General features: G+C 47.4%; 2 protein-coding genes across 4 annotated transcripts in view; both read left to right on the plus strand.

The window, feature by feature from the left end:
• The window catches only part of ADAMTS13 (ADAM metallopeptidase with thrombospondin type 1 motif 13), a 32937-nt gene extending 29289 nt beyond the window's left edge, over positions 1 to 3648 (plus strand). Inside the window, exons 30-34 of the mRNA XM_038374743.1 lie at positions 203 to 551; positions 1323 to 1469; positions 2314 to 2490; positions 2812 to 2996; positions 3330 to 3648. Coding sequence (XP_038230671.1) covers positions 203 to 551; positions 1323 to 1469; positions 2314 to 2490; positions 2812 to 2996; positions 3330 to 3488 — 1017 coding nt within the window. The 3' untranslated portion in view covers positions 3489 to 3648. The remainder of the gene's footprint in view (positions 1 to 202; positions 552 to 1322; positions 1470 to 2313; positions 2491 to 2811; positions 2997 to 3329) is intronic.
• A 2112-nt stretch (positions 3649 to 5760) lies between these two features.
• CACFD1 (calcium channel flower domain containing 1) lies at positions 5761 to 22096 on the plus strand. 3 transcript variants are annotated; one of them, XR_006276005.1, is made up of 6 exons: positions 5768 to 6160; positions 11858 to 11930; positions 12930 to 13055; positions 14867 to 14974; positions 16400 to 17096; positions 22068 to 22096. XR_006276005.1 is itself a non-coding variant. In XM_038374853.2 (5 exons), the coding sequence occupies exons 1-5, from the start codon at positions 6037 to 6039 to the stop codon at positions 16491 to 16493; spliced, it is 525 nt and encodes a 174-aa protein (XP_038230781.1). In that variant the 5' UTR covers positions 5761 to 6036; the 3' UTR covers positions 16494 to 22096. The 3 variants fall into 3 exon arrangements, 1 of the variants encoding a protein (XP_038230781.1); XR_006276006.1 differs by having other exon boundaries at positions 16400 to 16714; XM_038374853.2 differs by having other exon boundaries at positions 5761 to 6160; positions 16400 to 22096.
• The last annotated feature ends 779 nt before the right edge of the window (positions 22097 to 22875 follow it).

The raw sequence follows: 22875 nt of genomic DNA on the forward strand, positions 1-22875 counted from the left end.
TCAGCACTATAATCTCCATTTCACAGCTGGGTAAACTCAAGGGTGTAGAGGTTAAATGCATTGGCCAATATCAGTGGAACAGCTAAGACTATAACCCAGGTCTTCCTACTCCCTGACCTGCACTTTAGCCATTGAACCTCCTTCCCCCTGCATAGAACCCTGACTGTGGATTTATAAAGGCCTCTGGGTTCTTCCACTGCAGTGCTCGGCGTCGTGTGGGAACGGCATTCAGATGCGGCAGGATTTCTGCCTCAATCCGAAAACCCATGAGCACGTGAACCCCGTCTTCTGCATGCGCTCCCCCAAGCCCATCACGGTGCGTGGCTGTTCTGCCGGCCCCTGTCCTGAGCAGCCTGTGGTGGATGGATCCTCGGTATCAGAACACCAGATACCAACTTCAGCTACGAACCCGATAACGACAGCAGCCACCATTTATTCTGAGAGGCCAGAATACAAAGCCCTGGATCGTCCTCCAACCAGGGTGCTGGCTCCTTCACCCAAACGCCCCAAGGAGCTTTCAGCGGGGGAGGAGGACACTGCTGAAGAGTACAGTTAGGTGGTGATTACATAGGGTGATGTCCTTAGCCAATACTTCGGCCAGGAATCTGAGAATCCTCCCGCACTTAGGCAGTACTCCGTCAGGGAGCATGGAAGCACTCCAGTAGGAAATTTGTCTGGGTCAAGACTTCAGATTCCATGGTCATGATCATTTAAAATCAAATGAAATTCATTGCAGAGCCTAATTCCGGCCCACAGCAAGTTCAGATCCAGGGCAGTTCCCTTCCAGCTCAGGAGGGTGAAAGCCCCAAGCAGGTACAGCACATTGGTATGTCTAGTGGTTCTGGTGACAGGCAAGCTCCGCTCAGAGTTCCCCTGCTCTGCTTTGCTGTGAAGAGCATCTCGCTTGGAGCTGTGTGGAACATTCATAGCACAAGCCAGAAGCCCCCAGCACGCATGATTCAGGTTTGCTGCAGACTCAAAAGTTAGAGCGGATTCACTGAAAGTCTTGCTGTGGGTCACACCTTCCAGGCGTGTCATGGGCTACCCATCAGAAGAGAGTTACGAGCAACAACGCTCTTCCCAGGGCCTCTTGCATTCTTTGGATTGCAATCACCTCAGGCCAACAACTGTCTTACTTGTACAGAGGTCAAGCACGCTGTTGGCACATGTTTAGGAGCAGTGATCACAGTCTGTGTTCCAAGGAGCTTGCAGACAGCACGGCGCACGTGCCGCGATGTAGAGGGAGTAGTTTCCGTGGGCGTACCTTCCTCCTGCTGCACTTACTTATCCACGATGTCTGTGCTCTTGGTTTTATTGTGCAGGTGTCTGTGGGAGGCTCTTCCTCAACTCCACCGGGGTCATCAACATGACTGACGTGCAGGTCAGTGACTGCACGGTTTCCATCGGACGCCCCTTGGGGGAAGTGGTAACAGTCCAGGTGCTGGAGAGCTCCCTAAACTGCAGCGCAGGTATGTTCCAGAGCCTGCAGAGCTCATCCATGGCAGGGGACTTTCAGAAACCTGTGCCTGCCTCCTCCTTGTTACTTCTATGTAAACTTTTGCTGGTAGTCCACAATTCTAATCTTGCTCCTTAAAATATCCTTGTGGTTTCATTTAGATACCCTATTCTTCTTCACTTCTTTTCTTGAATTGTTATGTAGCGCTGTTGTGTGCTGTTAAACAGCTGCTGTGTTCCATGCCAGAGGCGCTGCATTTTATTGATGGGTGACATGGTCAGAAAGCAATATCTTAGATCTGTGAAGTATACGCCTATGTGTTGTATCCGACTGTGATGTCACGACAGAGTGTGTGTTCTCATGCAGTTGTATAGTTTAATAATCCATGAGGCACAAGATTGCAAACAGATGTCACATGGGAATGTGTAGGCTCCGGCTGAGGCCTTGGCATGACTCTTGTCCCTTTTCCAGTCAGTTTTTTGCATCTGTCTTCCTCAAAGGGTTTACATCCTTGATTGACAGTTGCTGTCCATTAAGGTCTGTCCTTGGGTGTGTCTTCAAAGTTATCACTAGTTATGCCCCAGAAGGTCAGACTCTGATTAAGGGAGTCTTAGAAGTGTTTTCATTGACCACCCCTCCTGCACTTTCTGAATTTCAGCTCACCGTAGAAAACTTTTTTCGGGAGTCTATCATTGCCCACTCTGACAGCATGACCTCTCTTTCTAAGCTTTGTTTTGGTGATCATTGCCTCGACGCTAGTTGGTTTTGCTTTTTTCATGGATGTTAACCTTTGAGACTTTCCCTGTAAAGTATTTTGTGGTAAAAGGGTCCTTTATCACTATTTAATTTTATTACAGGGGAGATAGTGCTGTTTGCTGGACGGATGATGTGGCGGACAGGCTGTAAGAAGCTGACGGTGACATCCGTAAACTCTAGGACCAACACATTGATGGTGAGGCAGCGCCTCCTGCTGCCAGGGAATGGTGTAGTTCTTCAGTACAACAGCAAAGCAGCTGCAAAAAAATATCACCAAGGTACTTTGCTGAACTCTTCACTGGGGCTTTCGGGCAGGGGCAGGGAAAGCAAGGCCCACTGAGTTGCACTGAGCAGTTCACGGCTGCCCATGGAGACCCAAGGGCCCAGAGATGTTGCTCCTTCACAAGGGGCCCATAAGGCCTCTCAGTCATCTCCATTGGCTGCCCTTCCATATTGAAGATGAATCCCTGCAAGATGCTTGCACATGCTTTGAGATCCCCGTCTGGAGTGCACTGGGGAAATTTGCTGGACATGCTTTATTTTGTATGCACGTACCCAACACAGTTTGCATTCTCTCCTACCCCACTTCCCCATCCCAGACTGTGATGTGCAGCTGTTTGGACCCTGGGGTGAAATAGTGAATCCCGGACAGTTGCCGGACCCAAAACAACAAGTGGCATGTCGGACCTTTATCAACGTGGCTCCACGGTATCGCATAGCCATCCATGCCCTCTACATGGACCTGGGGACTGAAAACAACCAAACATACTCCAATTACATCTTGGTGAGACATCAGCCTGGGGCGGGGCACCAGTAGGGCACGCTTTTCCCCTCACAGGCCCTGAGAAGTTTGCTTCTACATTCGAGGTTCAAAGCACCCTGGAAATCATATAGGGCCAGATTCTAATCTCAGTTACGCCAGTGTAGATCTGGAGTGACCCCACTGAAGTCACTGGCACTCTGCCCCCAACTTTTGTGACTTCCCATCCTGTGAAGTACCAGGTCCTCTGAACTATTGATGCGCTTCCCTGAGGGGTCCTGGCATAGCAAAAACAGCACTCTTGCTTGAAAGAGGCAGACTGCTATGTGATTGTGATTCATTCCTTTCTTTGTTCAGATACGTGATGTGAATGCCATGAAGACAACAGTGTTTCGTGGGAACCAGATGTTCTTCTGGGAATCGACGGGTAGTCGAGCTGAAATTGAATTTCATGAAGGCTTTACAGAAGATCGTGTCAGTTTCCGAGCAGTGTACTGGGTCAGAGAACCCAGATAAATGGAAACAAGGGGCACCGCAGCCAGGGAGGCAGTGGAACAATTAAAGTCAGGACTCCCAGCTCTGCCACTGATTCACCATTTGACCTTGGGAAAGTCATTTAACCTCTCTGCCTCAGTTTCCCCATCTGTTTAATTGGAATAACAATATCTGTCTTCTTCAGAGGGCTGATCAGTTAATATTTGTAAAGCATATGGAGATGCGCAAGTGAAAGGCATTATATAGATGTCAAATATTATAATTCTCTTAAAAGATTTTTCCTGTCTCTCCCAACTAGCACTGAGACAACTTAGCTGCCTGAAACGAATGACTTGGAGACTGAAGCCCAAGTCATGACTGTGATCTAATGTCATCTTGTTAGAAGGGTCTCATCTGCCACAGAGCCTCAGTATCCACTGATGAAGATGTAGATTAGAGCAGTTAGTGAAAGTCAGCAGCTTAACCCTTTAGCATTTTCCCTTTTGGCCAATGATACGAATGTGTGTCGCAGGTGGAGAAGCCATTCGGAATTGATGGGCCTGATATTCCTTTACACTCTGGCAGTGTACAAGGACCCTAACATTTACACCCACTTTACTGTCAGAATGGTGGAAAGGGGCCTTATGCATAAATGAGAATGGGGCACTACATGTCCTCCAGCAATAATAGTATTTCCCAATAATTAGATAGAGAACTTGTCCTGCTAATGATGAATTTGGTGCCACAATATACTCTGGCCAAGAATTCCACATGGTAACTGTGCGTTGTGTGAAGAAATTCTTCCTTTTGTTTGAAACCTGCTGCCTGTTAATTACGTTTGGTGACCCCTAGCTTTTGTGTTATGAGAAGTAGTAAACAACACTTCCTGATTTACTTTCTCCACACCAGTCAGGACTTTATAGACCTCTGTCATATCCCCCCTGAGTCGTCTCTTTTCCAAACTGAAAAGTCCAAGTCTTATTAACCTCTCCTTGTATGGAAGCTGTTCCATATCCCTGATCATTTTTGTTGCCCTTTTCTATATCTTTTTCAAAATCATGAGTCAGGCCTCAAAAATCAAGATGTTGGTTCAAAAATCATGAGCTTTTAAAAAAACCCAAACAGATTTTGGGTTCTTTTTCATTGCTTTCTGGTTTCTGAACCTTTAGGTGGCACATGGTTCATGTTTTCAAGCTTTTCTCTGCAGCCATGAGAGCCAGAAACTTATGTTAAAAACCAGAGCTGATATTCTAATGCACTCCCTTGATTCCAGGAGCAGGGGCCTTAAGAAAAACTCCAAATATTGCGAGACGCCTGATAGAATTGTGAGAGTTGTCAACGCCACATTTAAAAGGTGCTTTCCTCCTGTCTCTAATGTGAATGGGAAGATTTCCAGGAAGATGAGAGATTTGGAAAGCCTCGTTGAAACACACAGCAAAATCCTTTTTCACAAGAGGGGGAAACATTTTAAGAACTGCCCCATAAACTTAAATCCTAACAGAGGGAACTCTCTTTCCAAATTGATTTGGCAGCTCTGGAAATCACTGAGCACTAACTGCCAGAGAGAAGAGAAGTGGGGTGAAGGGAGGAATGGGAGTTTCCCTGAATCCCTGCCAAACCAATCCCTTCTAATCAGCCTTAACTCCGTACATTTTTTGTTTGCATATACAGACCTCCTCCTGTCTCCTACCTGTTCACTTGGTCTGATAGACCTGGATCCTGCCCTCGCACACTGGCCACCTTGGCAGCATGTCCTAATAGTTAGCGCAGGGCACTAGGAGTCAGGATTCCTGGTCCTGCTTCTGGCTTTACCACTGACATATTCTGTGTAACCTTAGGCAGGTCTGTTTACCCCTCTGATGAAGCAAAAGTGCAGAGACATGCACAAGAATGAAAAACGCGAGTGGAGAAGACAGAGTTCGCCGGAGTTGTTGAACCACATGGAAATAGGAGCTCATGCTCGTGGGAGAGGTGTGGGGTGGGGGGTCTGAACGCAGGACATCAAGGAACGCCTGTGTTCCCATACTGGCTATTACAAACGCGCCCTCTGTGGTTCAGGGCAACTTGAAAGATGCTTTTTACATGCAAGATAGCAGCACGTCTACACCCAGGCGCTTGCGTTGGCACACACAGGCAGCTTCACAAGCACCCAGAGGCACGTGCACTCGCAGAGGTGCATACATGTACACGCACCAGTGTGCACACACAAACCTATGGCCACCCCTGCTCAGCCAGCAGCTGCTCCTCGCTGTGGCCAGGCAGGGCCCTGCCCATGTAGCTATTTCATGAGAGGGTGACATCAGAGTCCTCCCTCTCGGAAGGGAGGGGACCCATAATGCAACACGCAGGGAGCCCTGGAAACTGCTGCTGGGGTCAGAGGCTCTCCATTGTCAGCAAGAACAGAGCAGCTGTCAGGGGCCAGGCCGGCTCCATGGGGCGGTGGTGAGGGGCCCCGCCGCAGGACGGGTGTCAGGAGCTGTCACTGACTCTTCTGGGTGTTTGTGTGTGGGGGGGGGGAGGGGTGTCCCCTTCTGCTGTGGCTCAGGTGCAAAGGGGGGGCTGCCCCTAACCCCGGAGGAGGGGCCACACAATGAGCTCCCAGGAGGATCAGTTCCAACAAACAGCCCCTGCCCCAGCTGCCTCTTCAGCGGACGATGGCATGAGCTGGTGGTACAAGTGGCTGTGCAGGATCGCCGGTGTCATCGGGGGCGTGTGTAAGTAGCCCTAAGGTCCTGCTTGCCGGATGCCCCTGGAATAACCTCCAGGGATGGGCCGTCCTGGGTCAGCTGTGCTGGTCTGTGCCCGCCTGCCAGTGACTGGCGACGAAAGAGTGCTTAGGCCCGAGCAGCAATTATCTGTCTGTCTGTCTAATCACAGCCAGACAAAGATCCAGAAGCACATTGTCTAGGTGCGGGAATCGGAGTGATTTTAACTGGAGCCTACGTTATGCACGCTTTCATTGTTTAACCTGCCTGGTCCTCATTGTGAAGCACTTTGGGATCCTGGTGGAGGAATGTCATTCTCCATATAAATTATTACGCTTGTGCCAAATTGTGATGTTTCCCCTTCAGGTGGAATGCCCTGGGAGGCAATGGAAACAGGGTGCGAGGCCCCGATCCTGCAACATGTAGCAGGCTGATGGATGGCACTTGGACTTGAATGGGGCTCTGCATGGGCAAAGCAATCCGCGTGCAGTTTGCAGGCTCAGGGGTTGGTTCGTTGTTGTTATTGGCCATTCGATGCTTGTATATATCCACTTTTTCTTTTCCTTGCTGATCTGCTGGTTTCACAGTGGTTTTGTGTACGTGTGTGTGTGTTTGCTTCTGTTATTACTAACCCCTGAATAGAGACCCCAAAAGGATAATATTGGGCCTTTTTTTTTTAATAAGGGATTTTATCTTTGAAACAAACAGAAGGGAGATGGAACAAAGCAGGAGAACTGCTGGCTTGTTAAATACTTGCCCCTGAAATTAACAATCTTCCATGGAAAGAGTCAAGGCAGTTCTACCATGGATCATTGGGTCATATTGGGTTGTGCTGCTCCATGGTTTGATAAGATGAATAGATCTTAAAGCCAGAAGGGACGGTTACGATCACCACGTCTGGCCTCCTGCCTAGCGCAGGCCAGAGAATTCCACCGGCTGCCTGTTCCTGCATCAAGCCCATCACTTCTGGGGAAGTGAGAGCGTGTCTCTGAGAAAGCATCCACTTTTGATTTGTTCAGTGTGTGCTGGAACATTTCATCCATTCCCTTTCTCTGTCTCTGCCTCCTCAGTTGGCTCTTGTTCTGGTGTTGGAGCGGGTGGCAGGTTTGCTTCAGTTCCTTTTGTTCGGCTGGGTAGAACGTGTTTGTTAACCTGAGGGTGTGCCGGGCTGGGGCTTCAGAACATGCTGCACAGCTGAGGCACGTTGGCAGCTGCATTTCTGGTGTGGTGAAAGGATGTAACAGAGTTGCTCCGACTGGGTGAAATTTACCTCAGTGCACAGCGCTTCTTGCAAGACCTTCCGTACCTTGCATACAGTCAGGAAATTGCTGATGAGTCTCCCCAGGGCTGGGAGGGAGGAATCTACCTCACAGGTTGTGAGTGCTGCTAGAGCTACCTGGAGACTTCCACTCCAGCCTCAGTAGTTTCAGTGCAGCATACAGTCCTTGGCGAGCTGGGGTTTTTAGTAAGGGATGGTTGGGGGCCACAGATGTGCTCTGGGCTGAGGGTGCAGAGCTGAAGGGGACAGCTGGTATGTGCCACGGACAGCATTGCCAACTTCAAGCTTTAAAAAAACACCAGTGTGCTTTAAAAGTCATGAAATTGGGGGAAAAAAGACATTTGGGGTTTTTTTCTTTACCTTCTGGCTTCTGAGCATTTAGGGCACATTCGGGTCAGGTTTCCAGCTTTTCTCTGCAACCAGGAGCACTCGAAATGTACTTGGTTTAAAAACATGAAAGCTGAGAGTCTCACCTATTCACATGATTCCAGGTGCTGGGGCTGTCCGACAAACGTCAGATTTGAAAAGAGTTGTGGTCAGCCTCTTGTGATCAGTAACAGTATTGCAAACAAACCAGGAAGGCTGGAAAATCCGTGTATACACCTGATAGTTTCTTCTCCTTGTGATTTTGCCAAGCAGGGAAAAAATACGCCGAGTGACTCTTGGGCAAGTAGGGTTAATGGCAGGTAACCGAAGGGACAATTCTCTGAATCCCAAAGTTCTCTGAATCCCAATGCCAAAGTTAATGGCAGGTAACAGAAGGGACAATTCTCTGAATCTCACATACTAACAACAATGTCTTTTCAAAGAGCTTCATATCAGGGAAGCAAAATAACAGAAGGCAGGTTCCCAGAGTGCAAGGAGACAACACAATTTGCTATAAGATTCTAGCCTTTGTGGGTCACTAAGAAATGGAACCAATTTATTCATATTTTAGTTGATTGTATCCAGGCTGCTAAAAGGAGAGTTTATTCATACAATGCCAGATTCATTCAAATGCAAAAGGGGTTTGTATTGTAATGGTTTCAAATGCTAGCATAAGGAGATTCAGCCCCAGTGAAGCTGTGACTGCTGATCCCTGAACTTGGCCCAAAATGTATTAGAGACAGAACTGTCTGTTGGTTGGAGCAGGTGACTGGGGCTCAGGAAAGATGTGGACAAATTGGAGAGAGTCCAGAGGAGAGCAACAAAAATGATGAAAGGTCTAGAAAACATGACCTATGAGAGAAGATTGAAAAAATGGGGTTTGTTTAGTTTGGAGAAGAGAAGACTGAGAGGGGACATAATGATAGTTTTCAAGACCTTAAAAGGTTGTTACAAGGAAGAGGGAGAAAATTGTTCTCTGTAACCTCTGAGGATAGGATAAGAAACAATTGGCTTAAATTGCAGCAAGGGTAGTTTAGGTTCGGCATTAGTAAAAACTTCCTAACTGTCAAGATGGTTAAGCACTGGAATAAATTGCCTAGAGAGGTTGTGGAATCTCCATCATTGGAGATTTTTAAGAGCAGGTTGGACAAACAGCTGTCAGGGATGGTCTAGATGATACTTAGTCCTGCCATGAGTGCAGGGGACTGGACTAGATGACTTTTCGAGGTCCCTTCCAGTCCTATGATTCTATGAATTATAGAGGAGTGAATTCTTCTGCTAAGAGTTCATTTTAGCTCCACATTCTCTGGGTGCTCCTTTGCCATTCAGCAAATTAGTTAATTGATGAAGCACCAGACCTGTCCATCTTCCACACCACAAATCCCAGCAGACGTTTTCATAATTGAAAAGCTCCCTGTGGCCTAGAACTCGAAAATAAATCTCGACTGACAGCTCTTTGTTCCCCCGTGGCGTCGACAAGAGTGAAAGAACAGTTTGGTCACTGGTGCCAGTACACTGAGGGCTAAAACAACCTCTTGCTTAGCTGAGAGTCATACAGAGGCATTCTGCAGTCAGGTTTGTTTTGGGGGTGGGTCCTCATAACAAAGAACTCCCAAATCATAATTGTTTTTTAAATGTATTCCAAGAAGTTATTAGCCCTGATGTCTAGGCCAAATTTGTGCTTGGGTTATAGCATTCTGCCCTCTAAATTCTCTCTGTGCTTTCAGCTGATTGTGGGAGCTTTCTAAATTTCCTGTCCTACACTGTTGTGTAGTGTTGCTGTGAGTGATGAATATCAGCTGCTGTGTTCCACCCCAGAGGAAGTTGTGTTTCTGTGGTGGGTGAAGTGATCCCTGTATATAACTGGTCTATCGGTTTGAAAGTGCTTTCGGATGACAGATGCTATGTGACTCATAAGTGGTTCCTACTTATGATAATCATTCACTTTCTTGTGGGCAGCGTGAGTGCCTGAAGCTCTGGGTTTAACTGCCCACCTCCCCTGCTCACAAGCTTATGCTTTTATCTGCTAAGATGTATCAAGGACAAACAGTAGAGCTGTCTATGCCCTGTCCTTGTGCCAGCAGCTGATTCCACTAGCCCTGCCTGGAGCTCTGGTTGCAGTGGGAGCGCACACGTCTCATCAGCAGATAGTTTAGAAAGATTAGAATAAGGCATCTCCTGAACCCTGAGGGCTGTTTCCATTTCCTGTTAGTACATGTATCCTTAGGGGATAGGGCACTGGACTGAGCCTCAGAAGTCCCGGGTGCTGGACCTGGCTCTGCCACTGGTTTGTTGCGTGACCTTGGGGAAGTCACTCCGCCGCTCTGCACCTCAGTTTCCCCATCTGTGAAATGGGGATAATGATACCTCCATTGTAAATCAGCACTAGATAAGAGTTGTTATTATTTCTCCTTTGTCTTTTCTTCTCCCCGGCTGATCTCTCTCACTGAGTCTTCATTATCTTTGGAATGTGTTAGTCTCCTTGAAATACCCCTAACGGACCCTTTTAGAAAATCTTACTGCTTAGTGTTTCCCAAAGGGTGGGCTCCAATGGCAGAGCACAGGAAGTCCTGAGTTCTCACTGTGATACTGACTCACTGGGTGAGTTTGGGCAAGTCACTTTGCCATCCCGTGCCTCAGTTTACCCATATGTGGCAGGTGCTAATTATACTGAATTGTGAGGGTTCATTAATGATTGCTTTAAAGACTCCCCCACATTGCTCTCTGTTTTCTAAGATGAGGTACAACTACACGAGGCACACTACAGGCAGGGCAATGACCCCTGTGGACTCTCACCTATGGAAATCCTTAACGCTGAGTAGGTCACAGCTTTCAAATACAGAGAGACACCAGTCCTTTGCATTGCATGGGCTACAAAAACCAGCAGCCTCTATACTAACCTTTAGAGACCCTATTTTAGCTGGAGTTTTGTTTAGTGTCGTTATTTCTTATTGAGCCAGCCACTGGTTCTGTCCTACACTCAGGCCATGCAGCCCCTCCTCCATACCTGGGCTCTGGTTACCCTGGGCATAAAGGTAGCCTCTTATTTTTAATTGAGGAGACTGGCTGTATCGAATGCAGGTGACATTTTGCAAGTTTAATGAGCTGCTAGGTAAATGCATGCACTATGGGCTCACAAACTGCTCGCTGGCTCCTTTTCTTGCATTACATACTCAAGGCCTTGTGGGTTATTTTGAGGCTTGCTTTGTCAGACAACTGCTTCCATATCTGCAGAAAGAGGGCCAGGTTCTGCCCAGGGTTCCACCCATATCTGCCCAGAGTATCTCCGGATAAGTCCCTACGACTTCCAGAGGAGTCATTCTGAATTTACAGCTCTGTAGATGAGAGAGGAATTTGGCCCATTTGTCAGTTCTTGTTTCTGCCTTCAGTTTGATGCAGACTGCAGCTATTTTTTCATTTCACCGTTTACTTCTTGCAAAAGATGCCTGCTGTTGGAAAGCCGTGCTGCCGGCAGGTAGCTTGCTGTTTACCTCGGGGCCAGTTACACATGACTCGAGATTCTTCAGCAAATAAAAATAAAGGCTCCCTTAAAATGACTTAATTTAAAAGCAAACACACTGGGGTTCTGTGTAACCCTGAATATCCATAGAAACACAAGCCTGAAGGACGAGTGTCCTGAGCCAAAGGCACCCCGTATTCTTGTCTTAGCCAAATTGGGAGTAGAGCCTATCTCCTACATCCCAATCATTCTGGCCATTATCTCTCCCCTTCAGTGTGGATTGGTATATGTAGTTGTTGTTCATATCATAGTAGTGGCTACAGGTGGCAATTGAAATCAGCACCCTATTGTGCTAGATGCTGTACATACAAGTAATAGGAGATAATCCCTGACCTAGGGAGTTTAATACAGACTGAAGAGGAAAATCACAAGTGCAGAGACTTGCCCAAGGTCACGCAGCAGGTCAGTGACAGAGCCAGGATTCAAACCCAGATCTCCTACCTGCTAGGTTAGTGCTCTGTCCACTAGATCACATTGCCACCTCTATGTGCTTCGTGGTTTATTTTTCACATGAATTAAAATCAATCTCTTTGCTTTTAAGCCTGCGCACTTGCTGGCCTTTGGAACTGCGTGACCATCAACCCCCTGAACATAGCGGCTGGGGTGTGGATGATGTAAGTACACTTGTTCTTCCCTCTTTGTCCCAACGCTGCTGGTCTCCACTTTTGAATCACCATTTAGCAGCGGCAGGTGGTAGAGCTGCGCTTTGTGGGCAAATAACTCTGCGCTCGCATTTTGTAATGGCCGCCTACCGCTGCAAGAGATCACTGTCTGTCTCATGGGACGTGAGGGTCTCGCCCTTGCTGATGTGTGAGGCAGCTGGGGTTAGCCTAGTGTACTGATCTTCCCCGGTCTTGCCGTCTGCAACTATCCGGAGACTCTTATCCAGAACAAAACGGGCATCCTGCATGCAAATAAGCGGGGTCCATTCCTGAAGCACCACTGGCTGCAGATGTCATACAGGCTTCTACGTCTGCTGCCACAAAGCTTGTGCGCAAATCCTGGTGATCACTAAGGATTTACCCAGCAAGGTTTCGGGCCAGATATGGCTTGAAGTAGCTGCCATGATGACCTAAACTGCCCAAGTGATACGTGGGGAGTAGGCAGTAAAGCAGTGTAACCTGCCACTCATGGAGGGGATGTACAGCAGGAGATTAACAGGAGAATGTAAGGTCAAGTGTGTGCAGATTGGGCATTTTCACCCAGATTGGACCAACCTATGTTCTACATGTAACTTATGCCCCCATTTACATTGCTGCTGAGCTAGGCTTTCAGGACATGATCCTTGGTTGTGCTAGAGTCTCATGCTCCTTGTAACTGAGAGGTCATTCCCCTTCCTCAGGATTGCTGGAGCGCATTACGCTGGCTCCATGCCACCCTGGGGGTCCCTGTCTGAAAGGGGGAGTCCCAGGTGGCCAGTTCAACAGGACTGTTAGCCACTGGAGTGGAGGAGGAGGCAGAATCTGGCCCCATATAATAAAAACTCTCTGACTGTCAAGAATTGGAGCTGTTCGGATCATTGACAGATTTGTGAATGGGACCCTGACCGTGAGACTCGAGTTCCCTCTCCGGAGCGTGCTGATGGGTTAATCTTCTTTTGCTTTGTTTTGAAGGTTAAATGCCTTTATCCTGTTTCTGTGCGAAGCTCCATTCTGCTGCCAGTTTATCGAATTTGCAAACGCAGTGTCTGCACGGGCAGATAAGCTGCAGCCCTGGCAAAAAGCTGCCTTCTACTGTGGGTAAGGACTGATGGCCGGCTCCAGCTGTGGGGCGGAGAGGGGGCAGGCAAGGGGGAGGCTGGCAGAGGGTTGGACGGGCGGTTTAGTGGACTTTGGCCCTGACTGGTGGGTTTGGTGGCCTGTGATATACGGACGAGAGGATCTGGTGGTCCCTTTCGGCCTTGAACGCTAGGGGTTACGTCTACACTGCACCTGGAAGCAGCCTCCTGGCCCAGGCAGACAGACTCGTGCTAGCTTCGCTCGAACTAGCACACTAAGAAGAGCAGTGTAGAGGTTGCAGCCCTGCCAGCGGCTCAGGCTAGCCACCTGAGCTTGGACCCAGGGGGTCACGCAGGCTTGGACTTGGCTGGCTAGCCAGAGCCATTGTCCCTATTGTGCTGGGTGTTGAACAGAACCAGGAAATAGACCATCCCTGCCCTGGAGGATTTGAAATTACACCAGTCTCAGGGAGGTCATAATCAGGCCCTTGAGCTTTTCAGTCTGTGAACCTCAGGCACATGAAGGGCAAAGCCCTGAGGAAGGGGCTCTGCATAGCCGTGCCAGTCCAGGGAAGGGACTGTGTTCACAATTTCGGCCCTGCTTTCCCCTTGCTTCCAGGGCGAAATAGTCTGAGCAGCAGCTGATCACTGTCCACCCTGTGCCAGCCCAGCTGCACTGGCTTGCCTGTGGGTGGAGGAGCCACGGTTCAGCCCAATCCTGGGAGGAGGGTGCTGTGCTGGATTCAGCAGGAATCAAAGCAGAATCTGGCCCTTAGCGGAGAGGTCAGTCCAGGTGTCACAGAGAGCACGTGCATTGCTTCCAGGGGAATGGAAGAGTGCAGCCACTCCTAGCTGGTAGGAACAGGGGCCTGCATTGGGTAGGGGTCTACTGAAATCGCGGAGAAATCACAGTTTTCATGGGTTGGCCATGGCATAAATAACAAATTTCACGGATATGGTACTCAAAAAAAGTGTGATTTCTTCGCAGCATTTCTCAAACTAGGGGCCTGGACCCAAAACAGGGGTCGCAAGCCTATTGGGGGTTGCAGTATTGCCACCTTCACTTTTCCACTGCTACTGGTGGGTGGCATTGACTTCAGAGTTGGGCACCGGGCAGCAGCCGCCGCTTGCTGCTCTGCCTTCCCAGCTGAGCGGCTGGAGACCAGATTTCATGGGGGAGACCAGATTTCACGGTCCATGACATGATTTTCATGGCTGTGCATTTAGTAGACCCCTAATTATGGGTCTGAGTTGGAATGTTGGCGTGAGCCATAGGCTTAAAGCATGAATAAAAGAATAAAATAGAAAGAAGACTTGTCTGGGTTAAAGGTGTAGTGACCCTGGAAATACCAGCTCTATCTTCTGTAAGGCTTAGGAACTAGAGAAAGCATGATTCATTGGAAATCATGTACAGGGTGTAGCCCTTAGCCTGACTTTTGTGTCTTTGGTGAAGATCCAGTAACTGGCAGTACTTAACTTGTTTGCTATAGTGTAGAAAAAGACAGGCTTTCGGAAGTTTGTTTGTTAGAGCTTTTTTCTTACCCCTTTGGAGTTATACCATGACAGGCAGGAGCCTCCCGGGCCTGGATCTGATGTAAGTATTTTGGGCAGTGCTCGTCGCTGTATTGCTGTTGGGATATAGAAGACAAGTGTGCACTAATGTTGTGGGTGAAATTAACACTAAGTGGCCTTTGAACCAATAAAGAAATACTTGTGTGCTAACTGAGTCATGGGAACTCTTAGTAAACTTACTAGGGAAATAATTTCCAACACAGGCATAGAGGGGAACCCCATAGGGATTGTTTCGTGGCTGACGTTGTTTCTCTCCCCCAGGATGGCCGTGTTTCCAGTCATTCTCAGTCTGACGCTGACCACGTTACTGGGAAATGCTATTGCTTTTGCAACAGGAGTGCTGTATGGCTTGTCGGCGCTTGGCAAAAAGTAAGGAAGAAAGCACTTTATTTCACATACAGTACAGTGGTGAGGCTGGCCCTGCGACCCTGACTCTCTGCAGCAGAGCCATTTGTCCTCCCCTTCCAGGGGTCAAAGTCCCACTGGACAGGCTGGCTGTGTGCCATGTCAGGAAGTCTTCCAGTCCAAGCCCAGGCCCAGTGGCTCCTAGGGGAACCGCCTGCTACTCTTGAGTTCCAGCCCAGGGACTCTGTTCCTTGCAACCATGGTCTGCTCAAACTCAGACTGTTCCTGTTTCCCTGAGCTCCTTCCTCCCTCACTTCTCTGTCTCCGGGCCCACCTCTGGGTTTGCCAGCTTGAGCTTCCTACACTCCCTGTGGCAACTTGCCAGTCTCTGTAGTCCAGTGTGGGATCCTAGGGCTTATTTTCCCCCTACGACGCCTCCTTGTCTCTAGACAACTCCCGTTCTCTGTAGGGAGTGACTGCACAGCTGCTCCCTGCAACCTCCTCTTGCACTCAACTTCCTGGCTTTGTAAAAGCCTAGCTGAGCTTCATCTTCAGCTAGGCTTTATCCAGCCCTGGTGCTCCTCCTGGTGCAGCTTACAAAGTTAATTGGCTCTTTTTAACCTTCTCAGGCCTTGTGTGGGGTGGACACCCCTGTCACAGCCCTAAATTCACATGGTGGGAGCTTGCAATGTACCAATAAAGAATTTTCCCAGCATGTAAAGGGACCTTTTCAGGTTTGGAATCTTGTGGGTGTGTTTAGAAATCTCCTTGCCTGTATTACTCACCATGCTTTATATTATTAAAGCAGAATTTTGCCCCTCTGATTTTCTTTTATGCTGTCCGTTTGCTTTCTGCAACCCAAAGGAAATTCCCGTTAGTTTCACTTTAACATTTCTGGTTAGTTTAATTTTCTAGTGCTAAGCCGGCATTTGGGCTGCAAACGCTGCTGGAGAACGTTTACAACCCCATGAAAAACACGTTTTCACTGGCATTAAATGAAAATCACAGCTGAGAGCAGTTCTCAGGGGCCCAGGCTCTATAAACCTTTGCCTTTTGTTGTTTACAAAACTTCAGTTGTGGAGTTAAATTGCCCTGGCTGAGATGATGGCAAATCCCAGCCCAAAAGCCAGATCTATTCAGATGGGGTTAGATTCTGCAACTGATCAGGTCAATAGTAAAACACCCACTGATTCCAGTGGGAGCAGACCCAAGTGCCTAAAGAGCCAGTAATGGGCTGTTCCTTTCATTCCCAATCCTCCTCACCTGCCTGTCATACCTTGTTGACTGTTGAGTTTTTCACTGTAGTTATTATTTACTCTTTGGACTCTGGTAGCACCAAGAGGCCCCACTCTGGATCAGGGCTGCCTAGTGCTAGGCACTGCACACACATAAGAGGACAGTCTTGCCTCCAAATAGCTTATCTTCTAATGCTGTCCGTTCCCTCTGCAGAGGGGATGCCATTTCCTATGCAAGAATCCAGCAACAGCAGAAGCAAGTGGATGAGGAGAAGCTAACGGGGACTCTCGAGGGGCAGGCACTGTAGAATTCCCTCCTGGGTAAACCTCCTGTGGAGCCACGTCCTGCCGACACTGAGACTTTTAAAATGCAGTGGAAATCCATTCTGACATGAATCTTATCACTCTTCTTTCAATTCCTTGGTGAACTTTCCAAACACTGCAGCAACTAGAATTCCAAGGGGCAGGAGGTGACACCTTGCCTTCCAAAATAACCTTGAAAGAGCCTCAAATGGAGGCGTCTCAGTCTGTAAGTATTGCACATTGCAACTGGAAGACGCAGGTTTCACTGGGAAGAAGCCTCCTGTGTGATTAGCTGCCCTGCCCAGCCAGGTTATACCCAGCACCAAAGATCTGAAAATCCCTTTTTGCCACCAGGTGTGTGTGACTTAAATCTCAGCTGTCTCTTCCAAGTACTACTTGACAAAGCCGATAGTATGTACCCGTTCCTCAGCAAGGTCTCTGGTTCACCATGGGGGATCATGATGTACAGTGGGGTTTTTGCTGGAGAACATGTAGCGGGCCACGATTTCACTTGGGGGCTAGTCTGGGAATTGCCTGAGAAGAGATGGAAGATGTAGCAATCATGGAAACTCAGGAGCCCTGCATTATGGATATCTGGCTTCTGAAAGGTGAATTAGGAACACTGGGCAAGCTCTTACCCTCCCAACTGAGATGCTTTCCCTCCTTTCCAGAGTGCACTATGGGGCCAGTTCCTGGTCCCACTGAAGTGATTGGGAGGTTGCCCATTGGCTCCGACAGGGTTAAAGTCTAGCTTTTTGTGCACTACAAGTCTTTAGTGGTGCTCTGTGGTACAGATTTTTAAGGGTGTACTATGCTAATCTAGGGTTTAATGATATACAACAATGCAGATGCCTGAATGGATTGTGTTAGGAACTAATTGATCCTTGGTGTTGCTTTATTTTAGGGTTTTAGATTAGGGGCAGTTAGGTCAGGAATTACTGCCGTGTAGCTAAACACCTTTGAGAGCACAAAAGTAACTTAAGACAATAACAAACCTGCCAGAGACCTGATCGAAAGCCCACAGAAGTTAATGGAGACACTCTCACGATCTTGAATGGATTTTGGATCAGGTCTTAATGCGTGTAAAGCACAACCTCCACGTCCCTCTGAATATAGCCAGAGGGAGCAGCTGCATTGTACAGAGGACTTGAACCAGATCAGCTCCTCAGTTTGTCTCCGTAGGGATTTTTTTTCCCCTGTTACCACTTACCCTTTCACTGGAGGAAAAGGGGAGTAAGAATTTCTTTCCCTCATCAGAAATGAGGGTAACATTCCTTGAGCTGAGCAGGATTTTGCTAGTCCTGCCCATTTAAACTGTGACATACGTTAACTGGTATGAAGGAAGGTCCCTTGCTCAGGTGCCCAGATTCTGATTTGGAATTTTAAACCTCCTTAGGTGCTCTTGCTCCTACTGCCTCTCCACGCAGAGTCAGTACCTATGGATGTGGGACATATTCTTTTTTTCTGTCCCGCAACAACATTAGCATTTAGGCTCATACCAAAAAGCAGGAGGCTTTCAGCCACCCATATTGCTGCTGCGTGGGCAGGTGGCACGCTTTTCCCTGCAACGTTGAGATGCCTCAATCTGGGAAGCGTTCTACACTGCATCCTCCTGGTAAAGTTTGCTTAGGATTCTCTAAGATGAACCAACTCACTTTATACCATGGAATTTGTAGTCCTGCTCTCCTAATGTTCTAACACACACACACGCACGCACACACACATACACCCCTGCCCTATCATCATGTGTCACTGAGAGGGTAGCCTGGCAGGCTGTAGTGCTTTTGCACAGTGAGGTGCATTCATTGCATCCAGCAGCATGGACACTGACAGCCCACTCCAGCTCATATTGTTCTCCCCTAGTTAACTTTTCTATCCCAAGTTGCTGCTACTTTAAAGAGGCCGTGCTTGGAAATGGACCCTCTGACTAGTCCAGCTAGACGCTACATACTGTTTGCAGCTGTTGCCTCCAATAGCATGCTTTGTGACCGTTTGATTTCCTTTTAAACTGGGAAAGTGAAGGCCTCATCCTGACCTGGAGCCACTAGACAAAGCGCAGATAAAAAGAACATTACTTCTAACTTGGTGCCTTGGAACTCTAACCCAGATTCTGCGCTTTGAGTAATCCAGATTAATTCCACTGAGCTCAGCGGATGACTTTGGAGTTACACTGGTTTAACTGAGAGCAAAATGTGGCTCTTAGCTCACAGAAGAAAAAGGCAACATAATAGCTTTGGGGTTTTAACAAGCTATAACTGTACACAACACTTGAGAAGTCTTTACACATCCTACAGATGTAACCAAATGAATTCAATTGTTCGTCACCTCCTGTTTTACCCTTTTGCTGTGCATTGTTAAACTGCTGCAAAGTGCTACCCCAGAGATGGCTATGTTTTAGAGCAGGGCTTGAGGATTCTCGGTGGTGTAGTTTTGGGATCTTCCTGACAGGAAAAAAAAAGGCTCTTTAGTAATTAACATACATCATACCCACTTTCTACTTGGGCACACAGGCTCTGATCCTGCACCCTATTCAGCTCAGTGGTGAAACTCCCATTGACATCTGTGGTTCAGGATCAAATCCACATTTACCACTTTTGTACTGGATGGATTACACAATGCACTTCTTCTATACAATAGGCTACATAAACGGTGCCCTAATCACATTCTCTATTTTATCCTCTTCTGGAGGGTATGGATCATTCTCAAAGTCCAGTTCCCTCTATTCTCAACACTGACTCCTACACTCTGTTCTGATCATAGGTTTACATTGAATTTATTGTTTTGTTTTACACTGTTGCTTTTTGTTTTGGTTGGGAAGAGGAAGAATAATTTATTTTTGGGTATTTAAGTACTTCTGCTGGGACTGTTCTCACGGGACATAGAAGGAAACACTATTTAACAGAGGACAGTGTTTTGCCATAGTTCAAGGAAATGTTTTATTTAATTTCAGGTCTCTCTCTGGGCAAAAAGAGGAGCCCTAGCTACTGTAAGAAAATGCTCTGAACTACTATTTCAGCCTTTAGAGTAAGGTGCTGTTTATTACACACTCAGGAAAGGGATTTACCAACCAGATGACCGGTCGCTTTCCAGCTGCAGTCAGTGTGTAACATGATCTTTTTAAGTTGTGTTCACAGTATGGCTGATACCATGTTAACAACAATCCAATTCAGATACAGTAGTGGCTAGCACAGATCCTAAAGTCACTGAGGTCAATGGCAAAACTTCCATTGACCTCAGTGGGATCAGGGTTGGGCCCTGGCTTGTGGAAAAATCAGGCTGCTGGTTTTATTTTGCTGGAAGGCATTAGTGTGTGTATTGTAGAGTGAGCTGATGGTGCATCCTAAGGTTATTGAGGCCAAAGCTTCAGCTGGTGCAAATTGGTGTCACTCCATTAAAGTCAAAGGAGCTTTGCAGATTTACACAAGCCGAGAATCTAGCACATGGTTTATTGCACAGTCAGACAGACAGACTCACAGACACGCATGCGTCCCTGTAGTTTAGTCTTTAGCAGCTATTTTGTCGTCCCCACTCCCTAGGATCTGTCTCCATCGCTTTACATCACACTCTGTGAATTGTCAACCCAGATGCCACTGAGTTTAATAAATGGTCCGATCCCATGTTTGAGCCACCAGCTCTGTGTTCGAGCCGCGTTACCATACATGGACCTTCCTGCACATGGAGCATTGACTTTCCTGGCTGTTTGTGTTACTAGGTAGCACGGCACCCTGGATAACTTGCACCACTAATGTCAGTGGGCCCTTCATGGTATGGATACCATACAGTGATTCTGTGTTTAAAGGATACCTCAGAATAAGACTGGTGTTGGAGCCTGTCATGTGACAGCAGCCCTGTCCTTTGAGCAGTCTGGACAGTGTCCCTATGCAATATCTTTACTAGATTTAAAAAAAAAAAAGTGTAATGTCCCACTGAGTAAATGGGACACTTGCACCATTGATTTCAATAGGGTTTGGTGAAGTTAGAGTAGCATTCAGTAGAAGGATATCGCAGAGTAAAGCATATAGTTGCTGGCATAAATTAGTGGTGATTGCTTTGTTCTGTGAGTAGTAGCCTTAATAAAAGGAAATTAAAAGCAAATCAGATGTGATAGAATAACACTGAGTCTAATCTACACCCACAGAAGTAAACCAGTGAAGGGGCAAGGTCCTTCATTCACCATGCTGTGCCTAGATTCCTGTCAGTACGGGGTTCTCAGAAGGCCCCTGTTACAATAACATCCGAGCACCTTTTGACCTTTAAAGTATTTACTAAGATTGGCCAGCTTGCATAGTTTGATCTTGCTTCATTTGGTGTCAATGGCAAAACTACCCCAGACCTTGGTAGGAAGTCTCATGAGATCATCCTGTGCTCTGAGCCCCAGTGTCTGGCGTCAGGCCCCAATTCAGCAAAGCACTTAGGCATGTGCTTAGGTCCTACTGACTTCAATGAGCCTTAAGAACATGCTCCGAGTTAAGCACATGAATTGGAGCCATAAGGAGGTTTCCGTAAGAATGGAGTACAAGTCTTTGGCCAGAATTTTCAAATGTCCACTAAATTTGGGTGTCTCGAGACACCTAGGACCTGATTTCCAGAGGTGCGAGGACCCACAGATCTCACTGACTTCAGGACCAGCATGGGGCACTCAAAATTAGTGGACCCTTTTGGAAACTTGGGCTTTAAAGCCCAAGCCTCTCTTCATGCTACAGATGACCCTGTGATGGTTGTTATCATGGTTGTAGACTTCAGCAGGCTGACAACCCTCCTTCCTGCTGAATTCTGTGTTAGACACGCCACATAAAGGGCTTTTAGGAGCAGCAGCAGTAAACACAGTTGTAGTTAGCCTGGCTCTGATCCTAGCATGGATAAGCAATTACTTTTGGGGGTGTAGATAAAAACCTGAAGATAACATTATGAATACAGTAGTGAGTAGATCCATTCCCAGTGCTGGGTGGTTATTAACAGTACTTGCTGAGCAATGTCAGCGGGTTGGGAGTTGTACAAGCATAGATGAAGTTCCAGTACCTGCCCCAGGGAGTGCAGTCTCAGTCCAACCCTAACACTAACCCTTCAGACACTGGTGATGTGTAGGCTGAAGGCCCCACTTCAAGGGGTCTTTACAGACAAGGAACCTCTGTGTTCCGTGTGCGCTGGGTCATGTTGGAAAGGCCTCTCGGGAGAGAACTGACCAGAGGGAAGGAGGTTGTATAATGTACAAATTACAGAGAGATGGGAATTCATTGGGTGCAAAGAGCTTGGCGTTGCAAATGAACGATACAGAGGTACTGGGTGCAAATGTGCACACCACCACCAGAAACAGTGCTGTCTGGGCAATTCTCGTTCCCAAAATGCATTTGCACAGAATAAGCAAAATTACTACTCTCTCATCTATTTTATTCATAAAAGGTGACAGCACTGTATTTGCAAGCTCCATTTTCATCTGGGACAATTTTACACTGGGCATTAAAGGGAAGAACGGAAGCTTCATTTATACTGTGTACCCAGGCCTTGCTGCTCTAGAAGGTGGCAAGTGCTGGTTTTGTAAGGCTAATTACTTGATTCTTTGTGTATGCAGTGAATAAAAGTGAATAAAAGACCATTCTACCTCCGGAAAGAGCCACTGTGATTTCTGAGACTTTGAACTTAATAGAAGAATGTGGACCAACATGGGTATAAAGGAAAAGAAGATACACTCAAAGAATAAAGTTCTCATCATAGAGAACAACCCAACATCCTTCCCAGTTTTATACTCAGGCAAAACTCCCTTAGGTCAAACCCTGAGGTTCTTGCTGTGGCGCTCTTGACTCAGGCAAAATGCCCACTGGCTTCCATGAGAGTTTGAGACTTCAGGATTTGGTCCATATGCATTTGAGATGGAAGAAATCTTGGGCAGGACTTCCAAAGGTGCTGAGCATCCGTGACTCAAGTGAGAGCTGCAGGGAACCCTTAGTGCTAGGTCACACTTAGTCAAACCCTAGCCAGTGCATGGTAGATATGGGCCTGAGCTGCAAAGTTTGGGTCTGGATCTGAAAATTCCTGAAGTCCAGAGGAGTTTGGATCTGGAATTTTGGTTTTGCCCATCTCTACCTTCTACTCATCTGTCCCATGCAGTGTGAAATGTCTCATCTGGTGGGAGTTCCACCATTGCCTGTGGGGACCATTCTCCAGTCTAATACAGGAGGTCTCAGTATTAGGAAACCTTTCCTGATATCCAGCCCAAATGTAACATGTCTTAATTTCATCCCTGTCTCCCAGTTCCAGTGCATTGAGGTGTACTAGTAATGGAAGGGAGCAGGCAAGTCAGTGAGTCATCTGCGGGTACAGTGTTCGTGTGGATGGATAAATGGTTGGACAATCAGTCCAAAATCTGGGTCTTTGCTATTCTGGAAACTC

Source organism: Dermochelys coriacea, chromosome 16 (assembly GCF_009764565.3).
Source record: "Dermochelys coriacea isolate rDerCor1 chromosome 16, rDerCor1.pri.v4, whole genome shotgun sequence".
Taxonomy (NCBI): Eukaryota; Metazoa; Chordata; order Testudines; family Dermochelyidae; genus Dermochelys; species Dermochelys coriacea.